Source organism: Cololabis saira, chromosome 19 (assembly GCF_033807715.1).
Source record: "Cololabis saira isolate AMF1-May2022 chromosome 19, fColSai1.1, whole genome shotgun sequence".
Taxonomy (NCBI): domain Eukaryota; kingdom Metazoa; phylum Chordata; class Actinopteri; order Beloniformes; family Belonidae; genus Cololabis; species Cololabis saira.
The window spans coordinates 26907322-26934803 of record NC_084605.1 but is presented as its reverse complement, the minus strand read 5'-3'; the positions used below and the strand labels follow the sequence as shown (position 1 = coordinate 26934803).

At 39.7% G+C, this 27482-nt stretch overlaps 3 protein-coding genes across 4 annotated transcripts in view; 2 read left to right on the top strand and 1 right to left on the bottom strand.

Moving 5' to 3' along the window:
• Nucleotides 1–980: 980 nt before the first annotated feature.
• On the top strand, nt 981–5787 carry birc5a (baculoviral IAP repeat containing 5a). Its single transcript, XM_061708717.1, has 4 exons — nt 981–1192; nt 2545–2654; nt 5211–5328; nt 5527–5787. Exons 1-4 carry the CDS (start codon nt 1085–1087, stop codon nt 5617–5619), a joined length of 429 nt encoding a protein of 142 aa, XP_061564701.1. The 5' UTR covers nt 981–1084; the 3' UTR covers nt 5620–5787.
• A 682-nt stretch (nt 5788–6469) lies between these two features.
• Nucleotides 6470–20296, top strand: tmem235b (transmembrane protein 235b). The gene is made up of 4 exons (XM_061708669.1): nt 6470–6852; nt 7738–7815; nt 8573–8710; nt 19718–20296. The coding sequence occupies exons 1-4, from the start codon at nt 6675–6677 to the stop codon at nt 19945–19947; spliced, it is 624 nt and encodes a 207-aa protein (XP_061564653.1). The 5' UTR covers nt 6470–6674; the 3' UTR covers nt 19948–20296.
• Nucleotides 20297–21129: 833 nt separating this feature from the next.
• LOC133419477 (uncharacterized protein C16orf52 homolog B-like) overlaps nt 21130–27482 on the bottom strand; it is a 12505-nt gene continuing 6152 nt past the window's right edge. Inside the window, exons 2-4 of one of the 2 annotated variants that reach the window (XM_061708671.1) lie at nt 25301–25513; nt 22041–22207; nt 21130–21575 (exon numbers count right to left, since the gene is read on the bottom strand). In XM_061708671.1, coding sequence (XP_061564655.1) covers nt 21573–21575; nt 22041–22207; nt 25301–25513 — 383 coding nt within the window. In that variant the 3' untranslated portion in view covers nt 21130–21572. Of the gene's footprint in view, nt 22208–25300; nt 25514–27482 lie in introns of both variants that reach the window. The other variant, XM_061708670.1, reaches the window with a different exon arrangement.

Genomic DNA, 27482 nt, shown 5'->3' with positions numbered 1-27482 from the left:
CAGGCTGAAAAGGTTCCGCGCGTCAGTTTTTGACCAATGACACACATGGACTACATTTCCCATGAAAACAACACAGAATTGGAAATCCTGCCGCGTTCCATTTGTCCTCGGAAGTGGGGATTTCCTAGTTCCCAGTTTGATTTTTCACTGGAACGCCCCTCGAAGTGGGATTTCCCACTGGGAAAGTGGGAGAGTCTTCACCACCCCCGAGTTCACATTCCAAGATGGCTGCCCCGGTTGTAAACAGTAGAAGAGAGCTCCGTAAAAATTCGTAGCACTTCATTCTAGTTTTGGTCACACTAAATCAGTTGTATACAAGTATTGTTCGGCATATATATGCTGCTATAGTGTAATTTACATTTTTCATGTGGTATATGCGAACTACAAACTTGTTTACCTACTTTGTAACTGGAACGCTGATAACTCGGCTGTGACGTCATTCCCAGTTCCGACTTCCGAGGGAAATGGAACGCAGCATGTTCTACCTTTAAATTCGAGAATAATATAGTGAATAACACAGTGAATTAAAATTAAGCAAATTTGTATTACGTATAATATATCTTGTATCGTATTGTTTTATTTTTTTCCCCACGTTTTTTTTTTATTGAACATATATAAACAAAAACACACATTTATACAAACTGCTTGTGGAGGAAATTCAATACGATATAAGAAAATTGAACATATTTTGGGAGGTATCATGAACAAGAGACATACACACGAACAAAATAAACATAAATAAAATTAATAACAAAAACAGTAGGGCATTTTAAGGCAAATAGCATCGACATTTCAGAAAGATATTAAAATAAAAGATACTTTGATACATCAGCTCTGATATATCAAAGGTAGAATGTGTATATTTTTCCACACTTGGCAAACTAAACGGCTACTTTATTCATAAGCGAAGAAGAAGAAACACATTTGAAAAAGAAGAAGAAGAAAAAGACTGGAGTCACGTGATCGGTTAACAACCAATCAAAACAGTCAAAGTCCACTTCCGCCCAAATTTGAAAACACTCACGGCACAGTAGCCCTCGGTGTCGGAATAAAACAATATACTTTTGATTTGACGCGAACCACAATGGACCTGTTCAGCCAAGAGAATATCAAAATGTATTTCTTTGAAAACAGACTTAAAACGTTCGAAGGGTGGCCTTTTAATGAAGACTGTACGTGTACTCCGGAGAATGTGAGTAAACGCCTGAAGCGGTTGAGTTTTCACTGCAGTCGTTTAACAACGTTTTACTTTTCGAAATTTAAACACACAAAACTGAGTTGTGAGAAGAAAAAATCAGCAGTGTTGATATGACCAGCTGTCGATATAAATGCCGGAACCGTCGTTGGAGACTTGCTCTTTCCTGCAAAGGTCAAACCTATCATGTACATGTTTTTTGACTCTTTGTGCTGCCTCCTGCCCAGGTGGTCGTTGTAAATGAGAAACTGTTCTCAATTGACTTACCTGGTTAAATAGAAATAAATAAAATAGTGCGTTAGTATTATTATTCTTATTATAGATATGCTTTATTCCAGACTTAAATGTCCATACACAAATACAATCAAAAACACACAATACAAAAGATTAAAAAAAAAACACAGAACTAAAAAATAGTCTGACTCATTTTAAAAGACGCTTATACCAATGCTCCCAAAACTGAGACGTGTAGCGTGTGGCACTATAATGTTCACCAGTACCACAACAATTTGATTATCCAAATGATTTAACCGACGGATAAACCTGTACATTACATTTCTCAAAACAGATTGCGCTGTGTTCACTCCAGCACTCACAAACATCTCACTCGCGCTCGTCCATCTGGGCCTTTTTAACAGTATCCTCAGAGCATCATTGTTTGCCACTTGCAGTCTCTGAAGGCTGGCTTTTTTTTTTATAGTTCAGCCACAGATGTGCAGTGTACAGAGGTGAACAATATGCTTTGAACAGAGTCAACTTCACTCCAACAGTACAACAACCAAATTTACGAGACAATACATTTGCTTGCACATACGACACTGACGATAAATGTCCTCGTCATCTGTCAGTTGATCTGTGATCACGTGGCAAAGATATTTCACCTCACTACAGATATTCAGATATTCAGATTATATTATAATAAGATATTAAATTTATTATAATAAATTATTATTATAAAATCTGCTCTTGTGTATAGTACTGGTTGATGCGACATATTACTCTCTATACTGCTACTCTATAGTAAAAACCGATAAAGATCACTATACGAATAGAATATAATACTTTATTAATCCCCAAGGGGAAATACGTTGTTACCTCGTAAGTCTCTTAAGAAATAGAGAGTAAAAATGTAATTAAACATCAGCAAACTTCTTCCTTGTTTTTTCTTCTGCTTACCTCTCCTCTTCAGCTTTTCTGGTGTTGGTTTTAATTTGGTCTGTGTGTCTTTGCTTCTTCTGCAACAGGTTATGATTTTAATGAAGCAAAAGAAGATCATAATCACTCCAGATTTGCACACAACTGTGATTTATTTATTTTTCAAAACGGACTATTCATTTTTTTCCCTCTAGATGGCCAAAGCTGGCTTTGTCCACACACCTTCAGACAACTGTCCAGACATCGCCATGTGTTTCTTCTGCCTCAAGGAGCTGGAGGGCTGGGAGCCAGAGGATGACCCAGAGTAAGATTAAAACATTGCCAGGCTGGCGGTTCAGAAATTAAAATACAATTAGACACAATTTTTTGCAGTCTTATTCCTTTATCACTTAAAGCAGCACAACGTAACTTTCAGCTTTTCTGAGTTTGGCGGCATTTTTTGGACAAAAGCGGTAATGTTTTACCAGAAAGAACACTACGTTTCCCATGAGCACCAGCACGTACTGCCGGAAAACCCCTGTCCCATCGCTGCATTTGTTTTGATAGAAGACGGGACGCTTTTCTGTTTCACCAAGTGAACAGAAAAAAAAGATGTTAAACTGCTGGAAAGGAACTGTATTTACCGGGATACCTTAAACAAGGAAGCCAGGGAGCGGGATATGGAGAAAATAATGATTATTAACGGTCTGGATCCATATGAAATCCCTACTGAAGACCCATGTGTTTCAATAAATTAGTATAATAGTACAACATACAGTACATGTTTTGTATCCCTCTTACTTCTCTTTTCTTTTTTTTTTGACTGCTATATTATGGTGAAGAGGCTCCGAGGCGTGATTATTTTAGTTTTCCTCGTGAGATTATTTTTTTCCTCTGCAGCTACAAATAAGAGTTAATATTTTTTCCTCAACAAACTAGTTTTATCTGAAGATTGGGGTTAATTGCGCCGCAGAGAGCTGGCCAGCAACTGCGTTTAGCTGGCGAAGTGGGGAATAAAACCCGTGTTTTGATCCGACGCGGTCTGTGTCAGTGTTTGTGGTTTAAGGCTGATTTATGGTTCTGCGTAGGGTACGCGGCGACACGCACCGTACGTTGCGCGTCGCCACGTACCCTACGCCGTAGGTCTGCGTCGATTTAACGCAGAACCATAATTCAGGCTTTACTGTGTGGAAGCCGGTGTTTGGTCGTTACAGCCGCGATCCAAAGCGAGCCGACGACTCTTTCACTCTTTTACTTTGTTATGTCAGATACTTGGTCTCCGTGGTTCTGCCTCCGAGCAGGAAACCGTTGAAAAGTTAAACCATTAGGATCTTTTCCCCACGTCTGTTGTGTGGAGCTGCTGCAGCCACAACGCAGCTTCTGTGGAGCTCTGAGCTCCACGCCCCGCCCATTTTCGTCTCGACTGCGAATCGGGAAGGAGGGGGAAGTGACGTATGCCGTAAAGCAGTCAAAGTCGTAAAGATTTGTAGTTTTTTAGTGTGGCAGGGTTCCTACCATGCTCCTCAAAGTTACATAGGGCCAGTGAAGGCGATACAGACCCCCCAGACCATGACAGAGGTGTCATTAAACCTGTTGGAAGTTGATGTACCATCACAATGACTCTGGAAATATGATATTAAGGTGGAAAAGTTACGTAGTGTCGCTTTAAGTAGTTCTTGTTTTAAGTTTGTTTTTTTTTTTTAAGGTAGGCCACATAGAAACACATGTCTTTAAAAGAATTAAACTTGATTTTTAAAAATTTTGTTTAAACTTTTAAACTTTAAACTAATGTTCTTCAACCTTAGAGGTCACGTATAATTTTTTTTGCATACTGAGTGGGATTTTACAAGACACATAAGCTGATCATTACAGTGGAAAATCAATGAAGATTCTTAAACTTAATAACAAAAAAAGACCCTTCGGAGCAGCTTCCTGGTGTCAATCAGCATAGGGGGTCCCGTGTAAAGATGTGTTTCTAACGCAGATTATTGCTTGTAAACACTGAAAGGCAGCCAGCAATCTTTGTATCAGTTTTACTATGACATTTCCCCCTCTTAGGCTGATTAGTGACATATGTTTTGGAAAAAAATAACAAAGATAATGTATAACATTACCTGAAGATAAATTATTTTGGAAACAATTTATCCATGGGCTTTTCTTCATGACGCACACATCTCTTTTAGTTTGCATGTGAGAGATTGCTTGTGACTACTGTTATGTCTTTGGAAATTTTCACCCTGGCATCTGCTGTCAGAAATCAAAAGATGTTGCAGTGCAGATTCTGTTGACAACCATTTATGGACAGACTTTCCAGGTGGTTGGGTTTGATGACCTTAAGATTACATCTCTGCTTTTTGTAGATGATGTGGTCCTTTGGGCTTCGAGTCATAATCTTGAGCTCGCATGGAAGTGATTTGCAGCCAACTGTGAACAAACAGCAATGAGCATCATTGCCTTCAAATCTCAGGCCGTATGATTCTTAGTTGGAAAAGTGTGAAATGCAGATAGGAAGCTCTATCATCCGGGGGGGACTTGGAGGAAAGCTGCTGCTTCTCCACATTAAAAGGAACCGGTTGAGGTTAGGATGCCTCCTGGACACTTCCCTAGGGAGGTGTTTGCGTATGTACAGCCAGGTGGAGGCCCTGGGGCAGAGCCAGGACTCTCCAACAGTCTTGGGAACGCCCCCCTAAAATGCTAGAGAAGGAGGTCTGGGCCTCTTCGCTCAGCCTGATTCCCCTGCAACCTGACCTCAGATGAGCACAACTTAATTGATGAATTAATGGATGTTTGCCTCTGCATCAGCACTTCATGTATCAATTATCTGAAGTTTTTGTAAATAAAAGCTTGCATTCAATTTTAATCACTGTCCTTTTCATGCCAGGAAGGAACACAAATCTCATTCACCATCCTGCCACTTCATCACCCTGAAGAAGAAAGTAGAAGAGCTGACTGTGGAAGAATTCGTCAAACTACAGAAGGAGAAACAAAAGTTCTTGATTGTATGTTTTTTATTTGACACCATCATCTCTTAATTATCAACTTGTACACTCAAGATACTTACAAGTAAACTCATTAGCTATTTCATATGTTTTGGTTGTTTTACTGGCATGTATTGCGACAGAATTACTTGCAGTCATATTAATGTGCGTAATCTCATCCTTGGTACTGATCCAGACTTGATTTCCTTTTACTCACAGAACAAAACTGGTAAAGAGGCAATCACCAAGCTTGAAGAGGCAGTCAAACTGAGGAGAGCAGAGATCATCAAGACATCCATGGGAGAAGAGTGACACGCAATCGATGTACATGAATGGGAAGAAAGCTATCAAGTGACTGTTTTGTTTTGTATTTTCAATAACTGTCATGTTTGTTCATCTGCCTTCGTGTTTTCTGTGTTGTCCTGTATCTTTGTTACTTTTAAATGTCATTTTCATTAAATATATTCCATTTTAAACCCATTGATGTAGTGGATCATTTTAGGACAAACAGATTGTACAACACGTACTTTGGAGTGCTGTCTTCTTGGTCTTGGTAATATATTTATAATTCCCAGTGTCGTGCCAAAAAGTGATTGCCTGCCAGAATCTGATTTCTCCCCTGAAAATGGGTCTTTTTACCTGCCAAAAATTGATTGAAGGCCAAATACAATTAATGAAAGGTTGTTTCTACCTAAATATGATTTGATCTCATTCTTGAGCTTCATAATATAAACACTAGAGCTCACATGATTGCTTTGAACTCTTTTAAAGGACCATTACAACACAAAATAGGCATTTTCACCTGCCAAAAATTGATTGAAGGCCAAATACAGTTAATGAAAAGTTGTTTCTGTCTAAATATGACTTGATCTCATTCTTGAGCTTTAATATAAAAATCTGACGTTTTAGCGCTATCGTTCAACGAGCTGCTGTGCGCGCTCCCGCGGCCACAAATCAGATTCTGGCAGGCAATCACTTTTTGGCGCAACACCGGATTCTTCTGACGAAGCATAAAATACCGGGATGAATCCCTCTTTCATCAAGGCGCAGATGCTTTCGGAGTTTTCTCTAACAGCCTCCCTCCTCCCTCAATCCATCATTGCCGCGCGTAAAAGCAGGCGCCTCCTGACTGTCCAAGTCCCTCCCTGACAGTCACTCCGGCCTCACTCACACTTGTGCGTGCAGCTGTGAGACACGATCCAGCCCGACTCAATGTCCGTCTTTTTTTATGAATATTTAATGGAATAATTTCAGTTGGAATCCCCAATTCCACTATAGAGGGTTTTTTTTCTTTTTAATATCCCTGGAGGAGTGGACCACCAGTAGGGATCCTCACTTACGCACGAAGTACAACTCACCTGTGCAGGATGAAGGAAACTTTCGGCTTGCTGGTGGTCGCCGCCGGCATCTGCGGGATTCTCAGCTTCGCTTTTCTGGCCACGTCTCTCGGAACCGATTATTGGTACATCATTGAAATGAATTCATATAACATGACCGACTTCGAGGACATAAGCTCCCACTCTGGACTGTGGAGCATCAATGAAGGTAAGCAGCAGCCTCTCCTTGATTTCTTTTTATTTATCTAGCACTTGGAGCAGGTCAATGAATTGATTATTACAGATAATCAGTTTGGTTAAAATTGTTCCCACGCAGGGGCGTCAATTCAGTATGCCAAGGTATGGCAGTCGCCACACCTTGGCTTCAAGGGAAAATGTAAATGTTTGTTTTTTTAATACATTTATGAAATTACTCTGTGTCTATTTGTATTGATTATTCTATTACTTAATACATATAGAATAACCACAAATGCAAATCAGAACAACATGATCGATTTCACTAGTTATTATGCAAAAACTGAAAATCTTAACAAGAATATTTATCTTATTTCTAGTTAAAATGTCTAATTTTTAGTAAAAAAAAATCTCATTTCATTTAAGACAAGACTCAAAAACAACCATTTTCACCTGTTTCAAGTAGATTTTCACTTAAAATAAGTGGAAAAATCTGCCAGTGGAACAATATTTTTTTGCTTGTAATGAGAAGATAAATCTTGTCCCACTGGCAGATTTTTCTACTTATTTCAAGTGAAAATTTACTTGAAACAGGTGAACATGGTAAAATAACAAGTAATTTTTCTGGTGATGACTTTTGTTTTAAGTGTAATGAGATTTTTTTACTAAAAATTAGACATTTTAACTAGAAATAAGACAAATATTCCTTTTTTTTTTGAGTTTTTGCAGTGAGCGAGACTGCATTTGAAAAAGTTTCAATTTTCTTGACCACACAGATAAGCTCCATAGCAGACTTCTGTGATGAGTATTTGCTGGATGTGTTGATTGATACTCTAGTTAAGTTCTGTGACTCGTAACCTTGCCATACTTTAGCTTCCACTGAATTGACGCCACTGTTCCCACGTTTTGTCACATCCAGGCGAGAAGCACGCCGACGCCGTAGACTCCTTTTCTGCTGATTACTCCAAATACTCTGACACGGAGCTGCGCATGCTGAGTGAGTCTGGTGTCTACTTGCCATCCAATACTCCGTAAGGGAAATTCAATTGCAATGGGAGGTTGGGATGCAGGGGGACCCCTAGCACAGATTTAAAAAAAGGGGAAAGAAATCAAAGTGGGTCATTTTCCTGTATTTTTACGTAGTGACACAACACCCAGAAAGTTTACTTGACCACACTTATTTATTCTGCCAGAAAGTATCATTCTGAAACATGTATGCAAGAACCTGTCTTCCTTTCTGCGTTATTAAATGGAAAGATCACCATCAACCAACCATCAAACCGCAGGGATCTGCTGGAGTTTATCCCAACTCTCTGTGCGGTACACCTGGAAAAGGTCACCTGTCCTCCACAGGACAGCTGAAAATACTTTAAAGAAAAAAAGTGTTCACACAGTGCATTTTGTGTCTGATCAAAGTGGAAATAATGCATGTTTCAACCCCACCCACCCTCCACCCCCCTAAAAAGCTATTTTTATTAACAGAATACATAAACCCCCCAAAAAATCTAGGTTAACATTTCCTTGCCCTCTATTATCCCCTTCAATTTGTCTTTATCTGACTTCCTCAATCCACCCTTTTATACCGTATTTTCTCCTTTTTTCTCCCTTTTTCTTTCTTTCCTCACGTCAGAAATCCTGATTGGTCTTTCTCCTTTCCTGCGATTTTTGCCTCTTGTTACAAACAGCCTCTTAAGAAACGAATTTGACAAACATGAGTGCACTGATACAGCATTAACCATCTGTCCTTGCCCCAGACATGCATGGAGCAATCGTGGTGCTGCTCCCCCTCAGCCTGGTCATGCTGCTGTTTGGTGGCATCTGTGGACTGGTCAGCTCCTTGGCTCGGAGCCCTGTCCTCCTCACTGGAACAGCCTCCTACTTTTTCATCTGCAGTAAGTTAACTTTTTTAATTAATTTTCACTCTTTTTCACAGCTGCAGTTGAGGAAAAAGGTCAGACTCGGGTTATTTAAGAGATGACTTATTGCACCGCCCACTCAAAACATTTATCCATGAAAATAAAAACCATGAATATGCATGTTACTACCTGCCAAATAACTTAAAAAAATAAACTTTTAGAGGGATGTTATGCACGATGTCCACACACAAAAGAGCTCCCTCCTCTGTCCAGAAGACAACACATCATCAATTACGTTTAAGATTAAAAGATTTTAGTGATATATTGCTGCTCTGTACAGAAGAGACAAGGCTAATAGAAAATATATCACAACCAGCATGAGCCAGCAGTGAGGCAGTGCTGCTTTGCATCATATGTGTCTGTGTTGAATGAAAGAGGAGCAGGCTGAAGGAGATAAAGGAGAAAAGACTCAATTTCCCTACACATTAGTATCATTTTGGGGCTTTTGTGCAGTGAGGGACAGGACACCTCACAAATGTGCTAATCCCTCACTCTTACTGTGGATCACATTAAAACTATAACTGTTTGTTTGCTGCATAAAGACTTGGTCCCTCTGCAATTAAAAGAAGAAGGACAAAAAATACAACTTCAAAGTCAACCAATAGGCAGTAAAGGGTTTAGTGACTCTGGAAGGTTGAGAGGGAGAACAACAAGAACATTTGTTTTTTTTTCCTCCTATTTGTTTAGTATTTTAAGTACTGAGGAAATTTCAAAACATTGGACATTTGCAGACACATGTAAAACTTTTAAACTGTGCAACTAATAATTGATGATAAAGGGGACCAACCATATTGGGTTAATCCCTGTGAGCAGAGGGGTCGCAGCAGATCATAGTCCTTACATCGATTCGGCCTGATGCCCTTCCTGACACAACCCCCCAGAGAGACAAACAACCATTCACGCAATTTTTCTAGTTTATACATAAAGAAGAAAGAACACCAAAAAAGTTTAGGTATTTCCACAAGATCTGAGATAATCACACCTTAATAAGCTTGTTAGATCTGTATTATCTCCACTGAGAATTAAAGAAGGGGAAGACGCATCTTTTGCTTCTTATGCGAATGATTAAGGGTCAGAAATTTCAATGTAAATATTAAAACTGTTCGGGAAATGTTCCAGGCGGATGCTGGGAATCGGGAAGGTGGATGCTGCACATCAGCCAGGTCAGGCTTAAGACTCGTGCCGGTCTTAAGCCTGGGGAAACAGAGAGGGTTGGGTCAGGAAGGGCATCCGATGTCAAATCTAAGCCAAAACAATGTGTAGGACATGATGATCTGCTCTGGTGACCCTTTAAAAGGGAAACCTTGATATGTTGTCAAAGGAAGGATAAGAGTCAGACTTTACTGCATTGTGAGGTGCAGTGTTTGAAAGGGAGATTTGCAGATTTATAACATAACTTACATACATTTATGCTCAAAACAATTAATTCCTTTGCAGTTTTTTGGATTTATTGTAATTTTTTTAACAAAAAATAAATAAATGATGAACGCAAAGGGCAAAGTGATAAAAGACAGTAATTGTTTTGTTGGAGCTCTTAATGATGACTTGGGCCTACTTTTATGTTGTTTTCATTTGAACTAAAAATGCCACGTCCATATTCCTTCATAGTCATAAACGGTATCTACAAGCTTTCTGTTGTCTCCAGGTCTTTGAAGTGGGAAGGTTTCCTTGGCATCACCTTCAACAGGTGCTCAATATTCAGATCTGGACCTCTATATCACTCCAGAATATTTATTGTTTCCCATAAAAATTTTTCTAGTTTATACATAAAGAAGAAAGAACACCAAAAAAGGTTAGGTACCGTACCTCCACAAGATCTGAGATAATCACACCTTAATAAGCTTGTTAGATCTGTATTATCTCCACTGAGAATGAAAGAAGGGGAAGACGCATCTTTTGCTTCTTATGCGAATGATTAAGGGTCAGAAATTTCAATGTAAATATTAAAACTGTTCGGGAAATGTTCCAGGCACGAGTTGGATCAGTTATGCTTTGAGCTCGTTTTGCAGCAAGTGGCACGCCGAAGATTTAATTCAGTTGCATTGAATACCATAAAATTATGGAAACAAGCAGCGCCGAGTCCAATGAAAGAGGTCTCCTCAATACAGTCATGAATATAACGCAGGTCAAAATCCACAGCAGACCACATCACGTCAAAGGAGCAGTTCAAAGGTTTTTGCCGTGGGCCTCCTGGACTTGGATATCGTCAGAAACGTGTGGAGACGGTTAGAAAGACCAGCACAAGATAGCAAGAAGACAAGAATTTCACAGAAGGCGAAGAATTTCAACGGAAGAATGAGTGAAAATCCCCCGAACAAGAACTGAACGATTCTTGGCTGCTAAAAAAGATTGTTTACAAGCTTCAGCGTTTGCCCAAGGGGGTGCTACTCAATAGTGACTGTGTAGAGTCCACACACCCTTTCTGTGTCATTTTTCTCGTGGATTTTTAAACCACAAGGACTAAAATGTTACCGAAGGAACTCTCATCTTAAGCTCTATGCATCTTTGAAATGAAGTCATCCTTTACTGGCATAGATATTCGGAGCAGCAGAGCTGTCGGCCTGCAGGTGCCCAGACTTTCCCACTGTGTATTTTATGCTAAAAAAGGGGGACAGAAGAAGTGTTAATAACCTGAACATTAACAGATCTGAGTGAGGAAATGTGTGACAATGATTAGTGCTTTATATTCAAATTATGAGACATAAAAGGATTGCATTCATGGGGGAAAAAAAACCCTCTAAATATGTGGCATAGGTGTAGAAATTTTAGGTTTTAAATCTAATTCCTAAATTAAATGAAAACTAGTTTTTTATTTAATGTAATTAGAAAATGAAGATCAAAGGCAGCCTGCCACAGCTGGCCAGTGACATCACACCACAAAAATGTAGCTGATGGAAAGGATTTACATTTTTTTTACCCCACATCAGGGAACTCTAAAACCCTTCGGAGCAGCTTCCTGGTGTCAGTCAGCAGAGGGTCCCGTGTAAAGATATTTCAACTTCTTCCAGTTTGAAGGCGTTATCTATGAAGGCATGGCAAGAATTCATGTGGGCCTTCCCAGGATCTAGATCCGGTTAAATATAACTTAATATGAACAGCAGCACATGGCAGCGGTGGCCATGGCGTAGTGCGTGGAGTTGCTTCCCCCAAAGGTTTCTAGATCAGGCCACATTGGATGCCATAGTGTCTAGATCAGGCCACATTGGATGCCATAGTGTCCCTGGGAAAAAAAACACTGAATCCCCCACTGTCCCCACTGCCCCCGTCCCAAAATAATATGAATGGGGAAGGTTGTGTCGGACACGGCATCTAACTTAAAAACAGAAAAAAACAAAGACAATGTCAAATCAACACATGGGACACAAGGCTCTGCTGTGGCAGCCTCAACATACGGGGAAAAAAGCCCTTTTAACCACTTAGGGCCTGATTTACTAAAGGTTTGCGTGCGTAAAAACGTGTGCAAACTTGACATCACCCGCAAACCAATGTGCAAGCTGATCTACTAACAGCGTGCAAAGAGGACTGCGCCTCTCAAATGAGCAAAATAGCACACGCTATTCATTTAGTACTTTTGCCCTGATGAATAATCAATATGGGGCGTACCCGCCAGAAAGCGCTAAATACTGGGAGGGGAAAATGCAAATAAGTTCATTTACCACATGCAATGAGATTTACCAAGCCCGAAAGTAATTGCGGGGATTGTGATTGCGTCTGTATTTAATAAGTTCGAAAGGAAGGTGCTATCTGCCCAGCATTACGCACTGATGGCTGCTGTTATTGTGGCAAGGAGGCGACATGCCAAAATCAAAGAATAGCAGAGAGAGAGTCTTTGCCGAAGTTTTATTAAAGGCCACTTTTTCTTTAGTTCTTCGCCTTATATCTTGCCACCTTCTTTTAACATCATCTGCCGTTCTTTTTGTCTTACCAACTGCATTTATTCTATCGCAGATTTTCTCCCATATTGCGTTTCTTTTGGTAATGTTTAAATTTCTTTGCTGTAGTTCATGAATGTGTTTATTTGCCTCTTCCACTAATATCTCTAAATCCAACTCGTCAAATTTCATTACGCTTGCGACTATCCTGCTTTCCATCCAGACTCTCCATGGCGCAAACCAAGACACCTCATTTAAATACTGCGGTTTGCACCTGTTATCAATTGCGCAAGCATTCTTAGTTGATCACCCGCAAAACACACAACAACAGCACGTGCAAACTTTTTCAGTGCACACGCAATTTAGTACTCTTTATTTAGGATCTTAGTAAATCAGGCCCTTAGAACATTAGTTGTGGTAAATGAACCAACTGCATGTATACAGTGCTTTTTTAGTCTTCTTGGCAGCTCAAAGCACATTTTCTGCACAAATGAGATTCACACAAACATTCATGCAGCCTTGGTCTTACACAGCGCTGTTTTTCTCCATTGTATACACACTTACACACCAGCGAACGCAGCTCAGAGTCAAAACCAGCAGGCTTTCAACAAACGCTTGCAGTGTTTCTTCCATTTGATAAAACAGCCATCTATAAAGTATCAAGCTGATCATATTATTGACAGCACTGCTACAAACGGCTATAAAATGAGCCGGGTCGCAGCTCCATTACAGTCTTGGAAACACGTTTTTGAAATAGATTTTACACACTGGTGTTTTTGGTCCCAGAAAGAGCAGCTATTTTGGGATATAAATTGTGAATTAACCAAGTCAATGTCAAAGCATTTCGGAGAACTGTTACCTTGAAAAAAAAAAAAAGTCCTTGGAGAGACAGATCTTAAACCCGCTGAAATGCCACAAATATATATATAAAAAGAAAAAAGACAACAAACTGACAACAAAAAAGCATCAAAAAATAAAAAAGCAGTACCCAACTCAATGACGAGAGTATTTCAAATAAATCGGCTGCAGTATAAGATGTAAAGCTGGTTATTTGATCCAAACTAAGACCATCATTGGAGTAAGAACAGCACGGCACTGCCACAGTCCACAGCTACTGGAATCAAATTGTTTATAAGTGTTGCACAGATGATTCAATAGATGGACTTGGAAAGGAAAAATTGGAAGTCGCAATTGAATCGGCATGTACTTTATGTTTGCCAAACACTCAACTTGAGTATCTAATAAATTAAATAGGTTATCGGTAAAGTACAATTATAGTTAACTATTTCAACACTTTTATGTTAATCTGAGTAATTCAATTACTCTTGTCGCTGAAAGTCTGACACACTTCTTCCCCGCTGAATCTCCGGAGCACTCCTGCCAGTGCCTTATGACCGCCATAAAGAGGACCTTGTGATAGACAAACACTTACTTTAAAAAGACTTGTTACAGTCTTCCCTTAATAGGCAGCACATGGTAATGAGTGGAATGGGATAAAGGCTTGAATTAAATTGCATTCATCCTGTGAACTTGTTGGAACCAGCTTCCAAGCCAAGTTCTGTTACTGTTTTTACAGCTCGGCTCTGCTGCTTGGGATTTGGCCACATTCTCAATCAAGTCTTTAAAAACCTGAACGTATCGGGAAGGTGGATGCTGCACATCAGCCAGGTCAGGCTTAAGACTCGTGCCGGTCTTAAGCCTGGGGAAACAGAGAGGGTTGTGTCAGGAAGGGCATCCAATGTCAAATCTAAGCCAAAACAATGTGTAGGACACGATGATCTGCTCTGGTGACGCCTGAAAAGAGGAAACCTTGATATGTTGTCAAAGGAAGGATAAGAGTCAGACTTTACTGCATTGTGAGGTGCAGTGTTTGAAAGGGAGATTTGCAGATTTATAACATAACTTACATACATTTATGCTCAAAACAATTAATTCCTTTGCAGTTTTTTGGATTTATTGTAATTTTTTTAACAAAAAAGAAAAAAATGATGAACGCAAAGGGCAAAGTGATAAAAGACAGTAATTGTTTTGTTGGAGCTCTTAATGACGACTTGGGCCTACTTTTATGTTGTTTTCATTTGAACTAAAAATGCCACGCCCATATTCCTTCATAGTCATAAACGGTATCTACAAGCTTTCTGTTGTCTCCAGGTCTTTGAAGTGGGAAGGTTTCCTTGGCATCACCTTCAACAGGTGCTCAATATTCAGATCTGGACCTCTATATCACTCCAGAATATTTATTGTTTCCCATCAAACTTTTCTCAACCTTGTAAGTTGTATTTTTTTAAATAATTGGTACGTCTAGTGCAGGGGTCAGCAACCCAAAATGTTGAAAGAGCCATATTGGACCAAAAACACAAAAAACAAATATGTCTGGAGCCGCAAAAAACGAAAAGTCTTGTATAAGCCTCAGAATTAAGGCAACACATGGTGCATGTATCTATATTAGTTAGAACTGGGGGAAGATTTTTTTTTCATTATGCACTTCGAGAAAACAGTCGAAATTTCGAGAAAAAGGTTGAAATTTCCAGAAGAAAGTTGAAATTTCGCGAAAAAAGTTGAAATGTCAAGATTAATTTTAAAGTACAATCTTGAGAAAAAAGTTGAAAATTCGAGAAGAAAGTCAATGTCGAGAAAAAAGTAGTAATGTCGAGATTAATGTTGAAGTACAATCTCGAGAAAAAAGTCGAAATGACGAGAAAAAAGTCGAAATGACGAGATTAAAAAGGAAAGGAAAAGGAAGAAAAAAAGGAAAAAAAGGAAAGAAAAAAAAGGAAAAAAAAGGTCAAACATTTTTGAAAAAACTCCAGGAGCCACTAGGGCGGCGCTAAAGAGCCGCATGCGGCTCTAGAGCCGAGGGTTGCCGACCCCCGGTCTAGTGCTAACTGGTATCAGGTTTGTCTGTACATCAACTTGCATGTTAGGCATCCTAGTCAACCGGAGCAGTTCTGGCACCAACATCTCAAAGCTCTCCAGCAGATGCTGCACACGGTTGGTCTCAGCGGATAGCGGTCAAGGTGGACTTATTTCACCAAGTTCTCCTTGCATCTGTGAAAACAAAGCTCACATAGACAGAGAAAAAAAAGAGATACAAAAACAGCTCAGCAAAGAAAACACAATCAATCAAGTCTAAAAACAAGGTCCCCGTGGTCGGGGTGTGAATTATCCAGTGACAGCCGGTATGTCAACTTTCTCCCCGGAGGGTTAAAGATCCACAGCAGTGCAACCGCGTGACTTAGTGAACTTGAGTCTTAAAGTCCGTACAGTGTCTTGATTGTATCGTGTAATGTCTTGACTTTTCAGATGATGGCAAATCAAATTAATTACATCGTCCCATACAACCACTACTGTTGTCAGGAGCAACAACGGGTGTCTTAGATCAAAGCTCGTGGCAAGTGAGATCTATACATACAAAGGAACATTGGAGCATTGTTCCCTCAGAATTATACAAGTCTCTGCAGACCTCATAGACCACGTGTTGGTCCCGGTCCCAAAATGAATTAACAAAACAGAACTTTGCAGGTTCAATAGCCTCAGGAAGAGCGACAGCTTTAGAAGTTAAGTGACTTGCATGGTAAAGATCCAGTGGAAGATGGATTTATTTGAAAAAGGTTCATTATTTTTCACATACATATAGACAACAGATGTTTGGGTTGACTTTTCTATCCTTTCTTCTTATGGTTTGCAAAACTGCAAAAGCTAATCTTAGAATGTGTCCACTGAAATGTACAATCTAATTTAAAGAGTCTGATGGTAAGAGCAGAAAGATCTAAGTAGGTCATTTGATTAGTTATTTTAACTTGCATTGTTTGTGTTGGCTTGTCTGGTTGAAAAGCACTCGTTATTAAGCATTCAAGCCACTTCAAAATAATGGTACAGTACACAGCTTTACGAGCAAAGAGATTTGATTCAGGAAGAAAACATCCACTGAAAAACTTGACCTTGAGCAAAATTAGACCTTCCAAGGGACAATGATCACAAACATGCAACCTAAAGGAGAAAAATTAAGATTGTGGAGTGGCCCTGCTGTAGTCTAGAGATGAATCCCACAGAAAACGTGTGGTGGGAACTAAGGACCAAAGTGATGGCAAAGAAGCCTTCCCACATGAATGACCTGGAGTCTGTTGAAGAAAAGGAGCGGTATCAAATCCATAGACTTCCAAAAGGCTTGTTGGCCATCAGGAGATTTGTTTGATGGCTGTGACTGCAATTAAATGTTTTCACCAGTGATAAATAATTCTGGCCTTTATTGTTTACATGTGTATATAATGGGTTCTTGTTTCCATACTTTGTTGTGCATGAATCTCAACATTGCAGCTTCTTTCCTGACCATTAAATAGCCTGGGTATTTTTCTCGGCTGTTTCCTGGGTTGGTCCAAAGCTTTCCTCAAACGTTATTTCCCCTGAATATGTGCAATTCATGAAACCAGTGGAAAAAGCTATTTAAGTTTTGCCAGAGATGTTGCAATTAAAAATAAAGTCAGGGAACATCTGCATATTTATTAGGTGAACATCCTGTTCAGATTTCATGTCAAAGAAAGCAAAAGCATCTTCTTTTTTCTTCATAGGGGTTACTTAACAGTGAAAACAGAGTAACTCCCACTCCTCTGCCTACTCTCTTACCCTTTCACCCAGAATCCCCATCAGTGATAAAACATGTTCAGAGGTGAAAAGAAATAGTAAGATGGATAACAACCCACCCTGGGTGGGGCTGGGTACCAAACACCAGCACTGTAGGATGGATGTACGGACCCCAGCACACCCCAGCGGCCAGCGCTAGAGTAACCAGAGCCAACATATCTACCGGCACAGAGGACTCCCAGTGAGGGAATACTGAATTCAAAAACTAAAATGGAATATACACTAACTAAAATAAGAAAATAATAATAATAATAGTAATAATAGTAATAGCTTGGTTTTATATAGCGCCCTTCAAGGCACCCAGAGCGCTTTACAGAGACCATTATGGAAGAAAATGAAAGAAAAGTCAAATGTGAAATATTAGACTCTGAGATAAAAGGTTAATGAATAAATAAATAATACGTAAAAAAAATTGATGAGCAAATAAATAAGATATAGGCAATAAAAAACACTAAAAACGGGGTTAAATACAAAATCTAAGACGCCAATGCAGAAATTTTTAAACCGATATCTTGAGCCCGGTTTCTGGTCCTCATCATCACATGACAACCAGGTTCTTTACTTGATCAAATGTCCTTAAAGTTAGAGCATGTCATTTTGAAAAATGTTTCTATCTCTTAGCCTTATGCCCAATATCTAAAATGTTGTTGTTTTTTCGTGGAAATGTTCTGCCATCCATGATTTAATATCTAAAATACAATTATAAAGGTCATTGATTGGCCATGTATCTTCAAGAGACATGGCAATGTACAGCTGGGTGTCATTAGCATAGCTGTGAAAATGAAGTCCATGTCCTCTAATGACAGCCCCATCCCCATCACCCTGGAATCATATGTAAATTAAAATGAATTGGGCCTAAAATTGGGCCTTGGGGCTTACCACATACCAGTTGCCTAAGTGTATTTAAAATCATTAGGTGGTCTTCAGTGTCAAAGGGTGCACTTAGATCTAGTAGCACCAGGACTGAAATCTTTGTGAGTCCAAGTTGCACCTAAGATCATGATCTTAAACAAGGATGTCTCTGTATTGTGGTTCATTTAAAAAACAGTTTGAATTCTTCTTGGAGCAAAAGATTATTGTGTTTATTTCAACCTTATAGATTAAAGAAATCATTCAACTGACTCAAACCAAATTTCTCTAAAATTCTGCTTAAAAATGGCAAGTTGAATACTGTTTATGGTTATATAAAACGTCAGGATTCAGATTGCTTTTCTTCAGAAGGGGTCTCACCACGGATATTTTAAAGGCAGGGAGCAGTTTTGAGTTTTATCGCTCCTTCCCTAATGATCCATTTCACATTTTCAAAAGCAAAGTAAAACTTGGATTTAAAAGGCCACTCGTTATTTACTTGGGACAAGGTTCTACCAGGCATCTTAGCATCAACCTGGACAAAATTGTGCAGTCTTTCCTCAGGTAAAGGCAAACCTAAGGTGCCACCTTTGGTGTTATAGATTTTAAATTGTTCTTGTAGATTTTGTTCGTAGTGAGGTTTCCTGTTGCATAAAAACAGTCATGTTAAAAACAAACACAATGTGCTACAGCTGAGTGAGGACACTGCCTTATAATTGCCAAGAAGCCAAATGAACATACTGCTTTTTTGTTTGACTGATTCCAAACTAACAAATAAACCACTAACCAAATAGAGTTCTTTCAATCTGGCCAGTTCACCCATTCAGACTGATAAGCCTTTAAGGGGTGAGAACTACTATTTCCATGTGCTGCACCATGACCTAATGGATTATTAGAAGTAACGTGGTCTCTGCTGCTAGGCCTATAGTTCAGTCATTTCCCAGTAGCCTCTCTGTCTCTTCCAGTTTCTTCGCTCTTTGTGGCGATGTGCATGAAAATGAGACATCAGATGCGGTTTCCTCTTCATATTCCCAGTTTGTTACACCTCAGGGTGTAATTGCAATAACATTTTTATTAGTCACACCCTGAGTAGCTCCACTTGCACCTCCTTAAAACCAGGACCAAGCTGTCAAATTAAAAGGGTTTCCAATAGCAACACCGTTAAACTTGTGTGTATGGTGTTAGTGTGTTAGTCTAGACAGAAAACACTTGCGTCAATTCATTTCCTGTCTCTTATTACAAAATATTAAGTAGCTTTACGATTGGCTTGATTTTACTGTTTGTTCTTTTTTTTTTTTTTTTTTATTGATCATCTGTCATTATTGGCCTCTTGCTGCTGCAAATCTCTGGTTTATAATTTCTTGGGAAAAACTGTGCTGGTGTTTGAGCTGAAACTCATATGCACTATTAATATATTGAGAAATATAAAGAAGAAATTTTTGAACTGACAAGCAAAGTTTAAAGAGAGCTCTGTGATTTTTCATTTTTAACAACATTATAGTTTCTCCTGAATGGTAGTTCAGTTCTCTTTGATTTAATGAATCAGAATCAGAACTTTAAGCGGAGTTTGGAAACCAGAATAATCATTTTGTGCGTATGTGTGTGATGTATCAATATCCAGGTCTCCTGACTCTTTGTGGCGTAAGCCTCTACATCATCTACTCATATCAGGCCTTGGCTGAGACGGAGCGGCTGGTAGGACAGGAGGGTCTGACCTACATCCAGACCTCCTTCGGCTGGTCTATGGGTCTGGCCTGGCTCTCCTTCGCCCTGGAACTCCTCACTGGAGCGGTGCTCCTCATCGCTGCACAACAGGCCAAGCCACAGCAAAACAGTCCATCCATGGCCTGACTTAATCCTCCAGCGTGGACCAACAACATTCAAGAACAGGAACTGTAAGGTCTGAATGGACCTGGAAGGAAGAGGAGCCGGATATGTTGCTCCCTCTGGTGAGCCTCTGGTGTACATCCTTGTAACTGAAGTGAAATTTGACCGATTACGCCATCTTGTGGCGTGAATTTATCCTCGTTACAATGAGTGCACCTGGAAAGTTACTGTAACACTAGCAGCCCTGTTATCTGTCAAACCAGCTGAGAATGCAGTGTAATACAGCATTACACCCACACCTTCTTTATTATTTCAATTTATGTAATGCAGATCGATTTGGTACTTGCTGCATTTTTATATTGTAATTCATAAGAAATGTTTTTGTCCTGAAAATGTGTTATATACCTTTTTTTCCCATATAACTACAGCTTAGAAATATTAGAATACTGCATCAACATGATGTTTCAGCCCATTGATTCATTGCTTAAAGTTCAGTTTTTTATGTTTCTTCTTGTTTTTGGGAAAGCCAAAGGTCAGTTTGTTTTACAGCTGAAACAAAAATCACTTACACCTATGATGTTTCTATAGAAAAACAACGAGCATACACTAAAACAGGCCTGAGGGTAGCAGCAGCAAGTCTGAGGTCGGGTCCGAGACTCAGTATGAATAGTTGAGGGCGCCATGTGATCCTTTTATGACACGACTGGATCCCTGCTGCTGTTTCACATAAATGGCTGGATTTTCTCAGGAAAACACAGGGCACAGATAGATGTGCTGAAAAATGGGGCCTCGTGGGATTTCTCATAGACCCCACATGAATTGCCCACATACATTCACTTAATGGTCGGTTCAAATCGTCTTGGATTAGATACCGATTTTTGGCCCATTCATCACTCATGTACCATTCTGAACAATTCATATGGAGCCTATAAATAAGCTTAATTATATCTTAGATGGGACACACATAGCAACGTATACAACCTGTGCTCTCTTGCAGGCAAAATATACACTTGTTGGAGTGTAATGCAGTCATAGTCTGCCAAGTGGAAGATTTTATTAAGGTTGAGGGCATCTGCAGAAAATGAAAGGTTAGTTTGGGGCCATCAGAAGTACTTGATGCATATCCAAAATGTTAGGTTTAGACAAATATAAAAGGCAGGTGTTTTTTTCCTTTGGGCTCAGAATTTATCCTGTGTCAATAAATAAATAACAATGAGTATGGACTTTTCATCGAGTCATTTTTATTTAGATAACATCTTCCATGCTCATTCACAAAAATCACGTTGGTTTTAGAAGATAAAGACCTGCCACCTCTTCATTTATACAGAAACGCAGGCACCAATACTCCAAATGTACAAAACAGTTCATAAATTCATTAATTTCCTGTTTAGTGTTCGGAGAAGTTAATAATACATTCACTATATCTAAAGTTAACAAAGCTGGAACTGAGAGGCCACAGTAGGTCCACCCTGCAGATATCAGTTTTTCTGCTGACACCTGCTCCTTTTCTTTTGTCCAACATTTTACAGCCTTGAGTCACAGCTCCTCTTCCTGCATTGTCGCCATCCGTGGATGCAGCTCCGTGTTTCACTTGCAGCACTTTCATACAAAATGGATGCATGCAGCCAAAGTTTTTGGATTGATTGATCTCACTATATTAAAAAAAACACAGATCTTTTTAAGGCAAGGTGATCCACTACACATACTGATGGCAGAACTTTGTGAAATAATTTAAAAAGCATATTTACACAAACGGAACAATTAAATAAATAAAATGTATCAGGAAACTAAGCTTTATTTTACATGTTTGTGTAGTTCCTCGTAGGAGGGACCAACGGAAGAAGGGAAGATCCTCCATGCTGGAGAAGAGTGGTCAGTGGTTGGTATTTCAACACAAGTCTAATCAATGATGTGCCTCTAAACTCTTGATTATGGCTGTGTTATTCTTAAGGCCCCCTTTAAACTCGCGCTGTTTAAATATCCCATCTATCCACCTCTTACACTCATCTGCTCAGTCGCTGGGCACATTGATACAAACGGAAATCCGCTAAAAGAGTTCTTTGGGACTCCAAGAATGTATAATCAGCAGGGAGGCGATGTCAGCCGGGAAAGCATACCTTCCCAGCAAAGAGCAGTCCCACGATGGTGAAGAATATGGCCATGATGAAGAGCACGTACGAGGAGCCCACCATTGTGTTGTTGGGCAGCTTATATGGCTGTCCTCCAACCTCACTGATGTAGAAGCCGGTGGGGAAAATGAGAGCAGCCATACAGAACAGGACCACTGTGACAGGAAAGAGCAGGAGAGAGAGCAGCATCAACACCCCCTCTGGACCGGTGACGAGCAATCAGCTCTACCTAGTAAGGACTTTAAAAGACAAACATACTGTACAGCTGGGGAAAGTTCAAAACGATGGCAAACTATTTTAACTAGGGATTGGGGTTTCAAAGCTTCATTCAAGCACCAACCATCTGATTTCCAGGCTGAATAAACCCCCAACGTTAAAATGTCCAACTTATGTACCGAATTTTTTTATTTATTTTTTGTACCACGCCAAGAGAATGTATATAAATCAATACATTTATTTCTAACATGACTGATGTCGGCTCAGCCAATGGCTTCCTGATCTGTAATTGTCATGCTTAGGGTTGCCACCCGTCCCGTAAATGACAGAATTGTCCTTTATTTGAGAAAAAAATGTTGCGTCCCGTATTGAACTAATACGGGACGCGTCCCGTATTAGTCCCGTATTGTCCCGTATTTTCATTAATTTTTACACCATATTCTAGTTGAATTATTGAAATAAATTCACTTTTACACCATATTCTAGTTGAATTATTGAAATAAATTAACTTTTACACCATATTCTAGTTGAATTATTGAAATAAATTAACTTTTACACCATATTCTAGTTGAATTATTGAAATAAGTTAACTTTTACACCATATTCTAGTTGAATTATTGAAATAAGTTAATTTTTACACCATATTCTAGTTGAATTATTGAAATAAATTAACTTTTACACCATATTCTAGTTGAATTATTGAAATAAATTAACTTTTACACCATATTCTAGTTGAATTATTGAAATAAATTAACTTTTACACCATATTCTAGTTGAATTATTGAAATAAATTAACTTTTACACCATATTCTAGTTGAATTATTGAAATAAATTAACTTTTACACCATATTCTTCAACTGTATATTCTACATCTGGGCTGATGTGGACATACGTAGCATAGGAGGATATTTCAGTTGCTAGTATGGTTGGCTGTCTCTACAGTCATGCAAGTTCAATGTTATTAAAGCACTTAAACTTTAAATCAAAGCATTTTGTTTTTCATATAAAATAAACACATTTTTATTCAGTTTAGAGGTTTTAGGGCTTTTTTTTTGGCTCCTGCGCTGCTGAATTCAGGGCGTCCCTTATTTCTATTTCTGAAAGGTGGCAACCCTAGTCATGCTACTAATCTTAGAGAAGAAACCAGCCTGTTGTACAGCCATGTGTTAATGTCTCTGTAAAGCCTTGTTGTTGAGTTGTGCGATACAAATAAACTCGCCTTGCCTTGACTTTCATTTTTATTTTGCCGTTGAGTCCACATGTTAAACGGTATATTCTGCTGTAAATGTACGCCGGCACCTCTGCAGATATATATAAGCGGGGTTGTGGCCAAAGCTAAGTTTGATTGACATGCGGTGGGTGTGTTCCCAGCATCAGCAACATGGCAGTACTCAGTAAGCCCAGGCTAGGCAAGTTTATTTCTATAGCACAATTCAACAACAAGGTGTTTCAAAGTCCTTTACAAAGACATTAAAACAAATTAAAACCACGATTTACAGTTTAAACAAAAAAAAGCAATAAAATAAAACAAAACAGAATTTACGGGACTCAAACCTGAGGGATTCTAACCCAAACAGAATGTCCAGTGAGCAGAAAACAATCATAAGCAGACAACTTGGCAACCTGGCTGTAGATAGCAACGGCACAGTCAAGAACCTGGGTGTCATTATTGACTCTGATCTGAATTTTAACTCACACATAAGTTATGTTACTAAGACTGCCTTTTTTCATCTTAGAAATATTGCTCGAATCAGAGCCTACCTGTCATTGGATGATGCTAAAACGCTGACCCACGCCTTTGTCTTTTCTCGTCTTGACTACTGCAATGCACTTTTCTCTGGTCTACCAAAGAAAACAACAGACAGACTACAACTTGTCCAAAATGCGGAAGCCAGAGTTTTAACTAAAACCAAGATGAGAGAACATATTACTCCAGTTTTAGCTTCACTGCATTGGCTTCCAGTTGTTTTTAGGATTGATTTTAAAGTTCTTTTACTTGTTTATAAAGCTCTGAATGATCTCGCGCCTCCCTACCTGCTGGACTGCCTCCCTAAATATGTCCCAACCCGACCCCTCAGGTCTTCCACCGCTGACCTGCTCGTTGTGCCCCAAAAAATGACAACTAAAAAAATATGGTAAAGCGGCCTTCTGCTTTTACGGCCCAACTGCGTGGAACAAACTCCCACTGTATGTCCGACAGGCAGCCTCTGTGGACATTTTTAAAGCACAGCTGAAGACATACTTTTACACACTTGCTTTTAATTGATCTTTTAAATTATTTTAAAATACTGTCTGTATTTTGATTATTTTGATCGATCCTTTGGGTTATGTGTTGGTTATGTCCTCACTATGCTGCTTTACTGCTATTGTTTTTGCTTCCACTATGCGGCTTTGATTTTTGTTTTATGCCCTCTATTTCTATGTTATGTTCTATGCCCTAAATTTCTTTTTATGTAAAGCACCTTGCGTTGCATCTTATGTATGAAAGGTGCTATACAAATAAAGTTTATTATTATTATTACGAAGAAAAACTGAGAAAAATGTGCTTCAAAACCGTTCTTCAGAAACCAATGACTATTGCTTCATCTGTCGTGGTAAAATGACACCCATTCTGATGTCAGGTTAGCTCACCTTCTTTCATGGGAAACTCACCGCCATATCATATCATTCAAGTCATACTAATTAGTGACTCTAAAATGATTGTGTGGGATTGTTTGTTTCTATGTGGTCCCATTGGAAACCTGTCAGTTAATTAATTCTCATAATATTCTGTTTGACACTGGCACCTGTTGTTTTTTTTAAGTCAGGCAATATTCTTAATACAGATTTAACCTAATGCCTTAGTCTCTGGGGAAGCTGCAGTTGTGAGCATTTATTCTCCCTCAAGTTTGTTGTAAAATCTAAAACAGTTAGCTGAATATCACATTTGCAACCAAACCAGAATTAACAGACACTTTTTAGACTATTTGTTGGTCCATTTCTGCGTGACCATTAAATGAAAACTCCAGCAGAACAGGCTAGTGAATACCTACTCCCAGTGAAGGCGATCCACCGCGCATATCTGGTGGCCTCGTGGTACCAGTGTGACATCACCAGCAGAGCACAGGTGACCGTAAGGGACATGATGCCCAGGATGATGAAGAAGAGCGTGGTGACCCACTCCCAGGGCAGCTGAGGGGGGATGCAGGTCCGGTCCCTGCCATGGAGGGTCTGGCACTGCCGGACAAGACCCACATTCAGAGAGCCTGCGTGAGGAGAGGACGGATCCTTCAGTACACAGCGGCACACACAAACATATCATTATTGACTCTTTTAGGGGATTCAGCACTATTGAGCTGTAAAATAAACTTTTTGCACAGAAAACAGCTTTTTGCATCCCTGTTGCTTGGATTTTTCATTGTCTATATAACCTAATTCTGCATCAAAGACAGATCCTGTTCCCATACAACCTCGTTTGTCCATTTGTTGACTTGCTATAAAGCGTGATAACCTCCCAGGAGTCTCCCCTACAGTGACTGGCAAAGAGGAAACGGTTGATATGGAAACTAAGCCCATCTCCCTCGGCAGGTTCAGAACTCTGGCTTAAACCACAGAGAACGAAGCCAGCAGTCATCTGACGGCCTTGCTGTCTAGCAAAGCCTTGTGGGTGCGGTGACGTCAGGTAGGAGGGCTTCTGCCCGAAACAGACACTCGGAGCCCAGCGGAGAAGGCATCTGCTCCACTCTGCGTCTAGTCTGACTGCACAACCCTTCAAACACTGTAGCTTGCGTAATGAGAATGAAAGAGAGAAAAAAGAAAAAAGTAATCAAATGTTCCCTCGTCATCATCTCCCACTGTTTTCATTCTTTCCCAGAATTATCTTCACACAGCAGTCGCTGCACAGCAAGACAATCGAGACATTTTTACATTTCATGCATTTTTAAATTCAGTCAAGGTAATTTCAGCCAACTGAGGACAGAATTATAACAGAGCTGTCTTAAAGCCCCACATCTGCAGTGCAGCATTATAGAGTGAAGGAAAAACATCTTTTAAATAAACAGCATTAAATCAATCAAGACACCTGAGTTTGACATTTACCAGTCAGAGTTTCTAACATACAACCTCAAAGACAACTAAAGGAGCACAAAAAGCCTGCACATTCCTAATAATACTTCAAACATCCTCCACCCTTCCCTGCTCCTTGTAGCATACGAAGGAAATATAAAAAGCATGGTTGTTTGCACGTTGAAGCTCCAGTTCTTTACCAAAGACACACTGTGTGGGGACACAATGATCTGGCTGAAGGGAACGTGAAAGCTGAGCCATATTTTCCTGCAGGGCGACGTGTTCTCCCCTACACGCAGGATATCCTGGTTCTCCTGACCAGGTCCATTCATACAGCAGGGTGGGGGACAGTGTCAACATTGCATTCGTTTCCCTGCAAATTCCAGATCAGATTCGAAAATACAACTTTGGTCCCTAATGAAAACATGATGTTCAGTTTTAAGGTGGTATAAGAACAAAATGCTGGCACAGTGGGCCATAAAGGTGGTTATTTATGAAAACTGGATGAAAGAGAAATGAAGAAGACAGAATTGTCCTCGCTGTAGCGGCAAGGGGGACGTGTCTGGAAATTGCGCTGTTTAAGTCGACTCATCCAGAGAGAATTTCTCAAGAGCAGTAGGATCGTGTACCAGGAGGACAGGACTCAGTTTTTGGCAGCTACATAATCACAGTCATCTCCAACTCTGTTTGTTTCTGGTTTATGGAGCCAGGGCTGTGTGTGCAGACCGGGTTCTGTAACAGCGTACTGATGGGCAGCAGGCATGAAGGGTTGTGGGTTAGAAATCATGGCGAGTCCCTGACCCTACCTTCGAGACAAATGTTGGGTTTTCGGTCGTGTGGATGTGTGTGCGTTTGCTTGGCTTCGTTATTTTCACTACAGTTTTCAGCCTTAAAGCCATCATATACAGTATTCATGAAACACAAGCCGTATGAGTAAATATCAACATTTTAAAAGAAATCAGGAGACCTGAGGCAACAGATTAAGGGTGACATTATGTCACTGTGACATAGAGACGATCATTTTTCCAACGTTTAAATCAAAAATCCAAATGTGTAAGGGTCTTAATTGTCCAGGAGGAAAGCATTATTCTCCCAGAAGGCGTAATTAAAAGTCACACGTCTTCAGTCTCAAACACGTCCTGATTTTCAGGTAATTACTCTTCAGCTAAT

What these genes read in the sequence shown, in the direction of transcription:
- tmem235b (XM_061708669.1), top strand. Translation starts at nt 6,675, where the DNA reads ATGAAGGAAACTTTCGGCTTGCTGGTGGTCGCCGCCGGCATCTGCGGG. An exon ending in ACTGTGGAGCATCAATGAAG is followed by an intron (nt 6,853 to 7,737) that starts GTAAGCAGCAGC and finishes TGTCACATCCAG; the next exon opens with GCGAGAAGCACGCCGACGCC. An exon ending in CACGGAGCTGCGCATGCTGA is followed by an intron (nt 7,816 to 8,572) that starts GTGAGTCTGGTG and finishes TCCTTGCCCCAG; the next exon opens with ACATGCATGGAGCAATCGTG.
- birc5a (XM_061708717.1), top strand. Translation starts at nt 1,085, where the DNA reads ATGGACCTGTTCAGCCAAGAGAATATCAAAATGTATTTCTTTGAAAAC. An exon ending in GTACGTGTACTCCGGAGAAT is followed by an intron (nt 1,193 to 2,544) that starts GTGAGTAAACGC and finishes TTTTCCCTCTAG; the next exon opens with ATGGCCAAAGCTGGCTTTGT. An exon ending in AGAAACAAAAGTTCTTGATT is followed by an intron (nt 5,329 to 5,526) that starts GTATGTTTTTTA and finishes TTTTACTCACAG; the next exon opens with AACAAAACTGGTAAAGAGGC.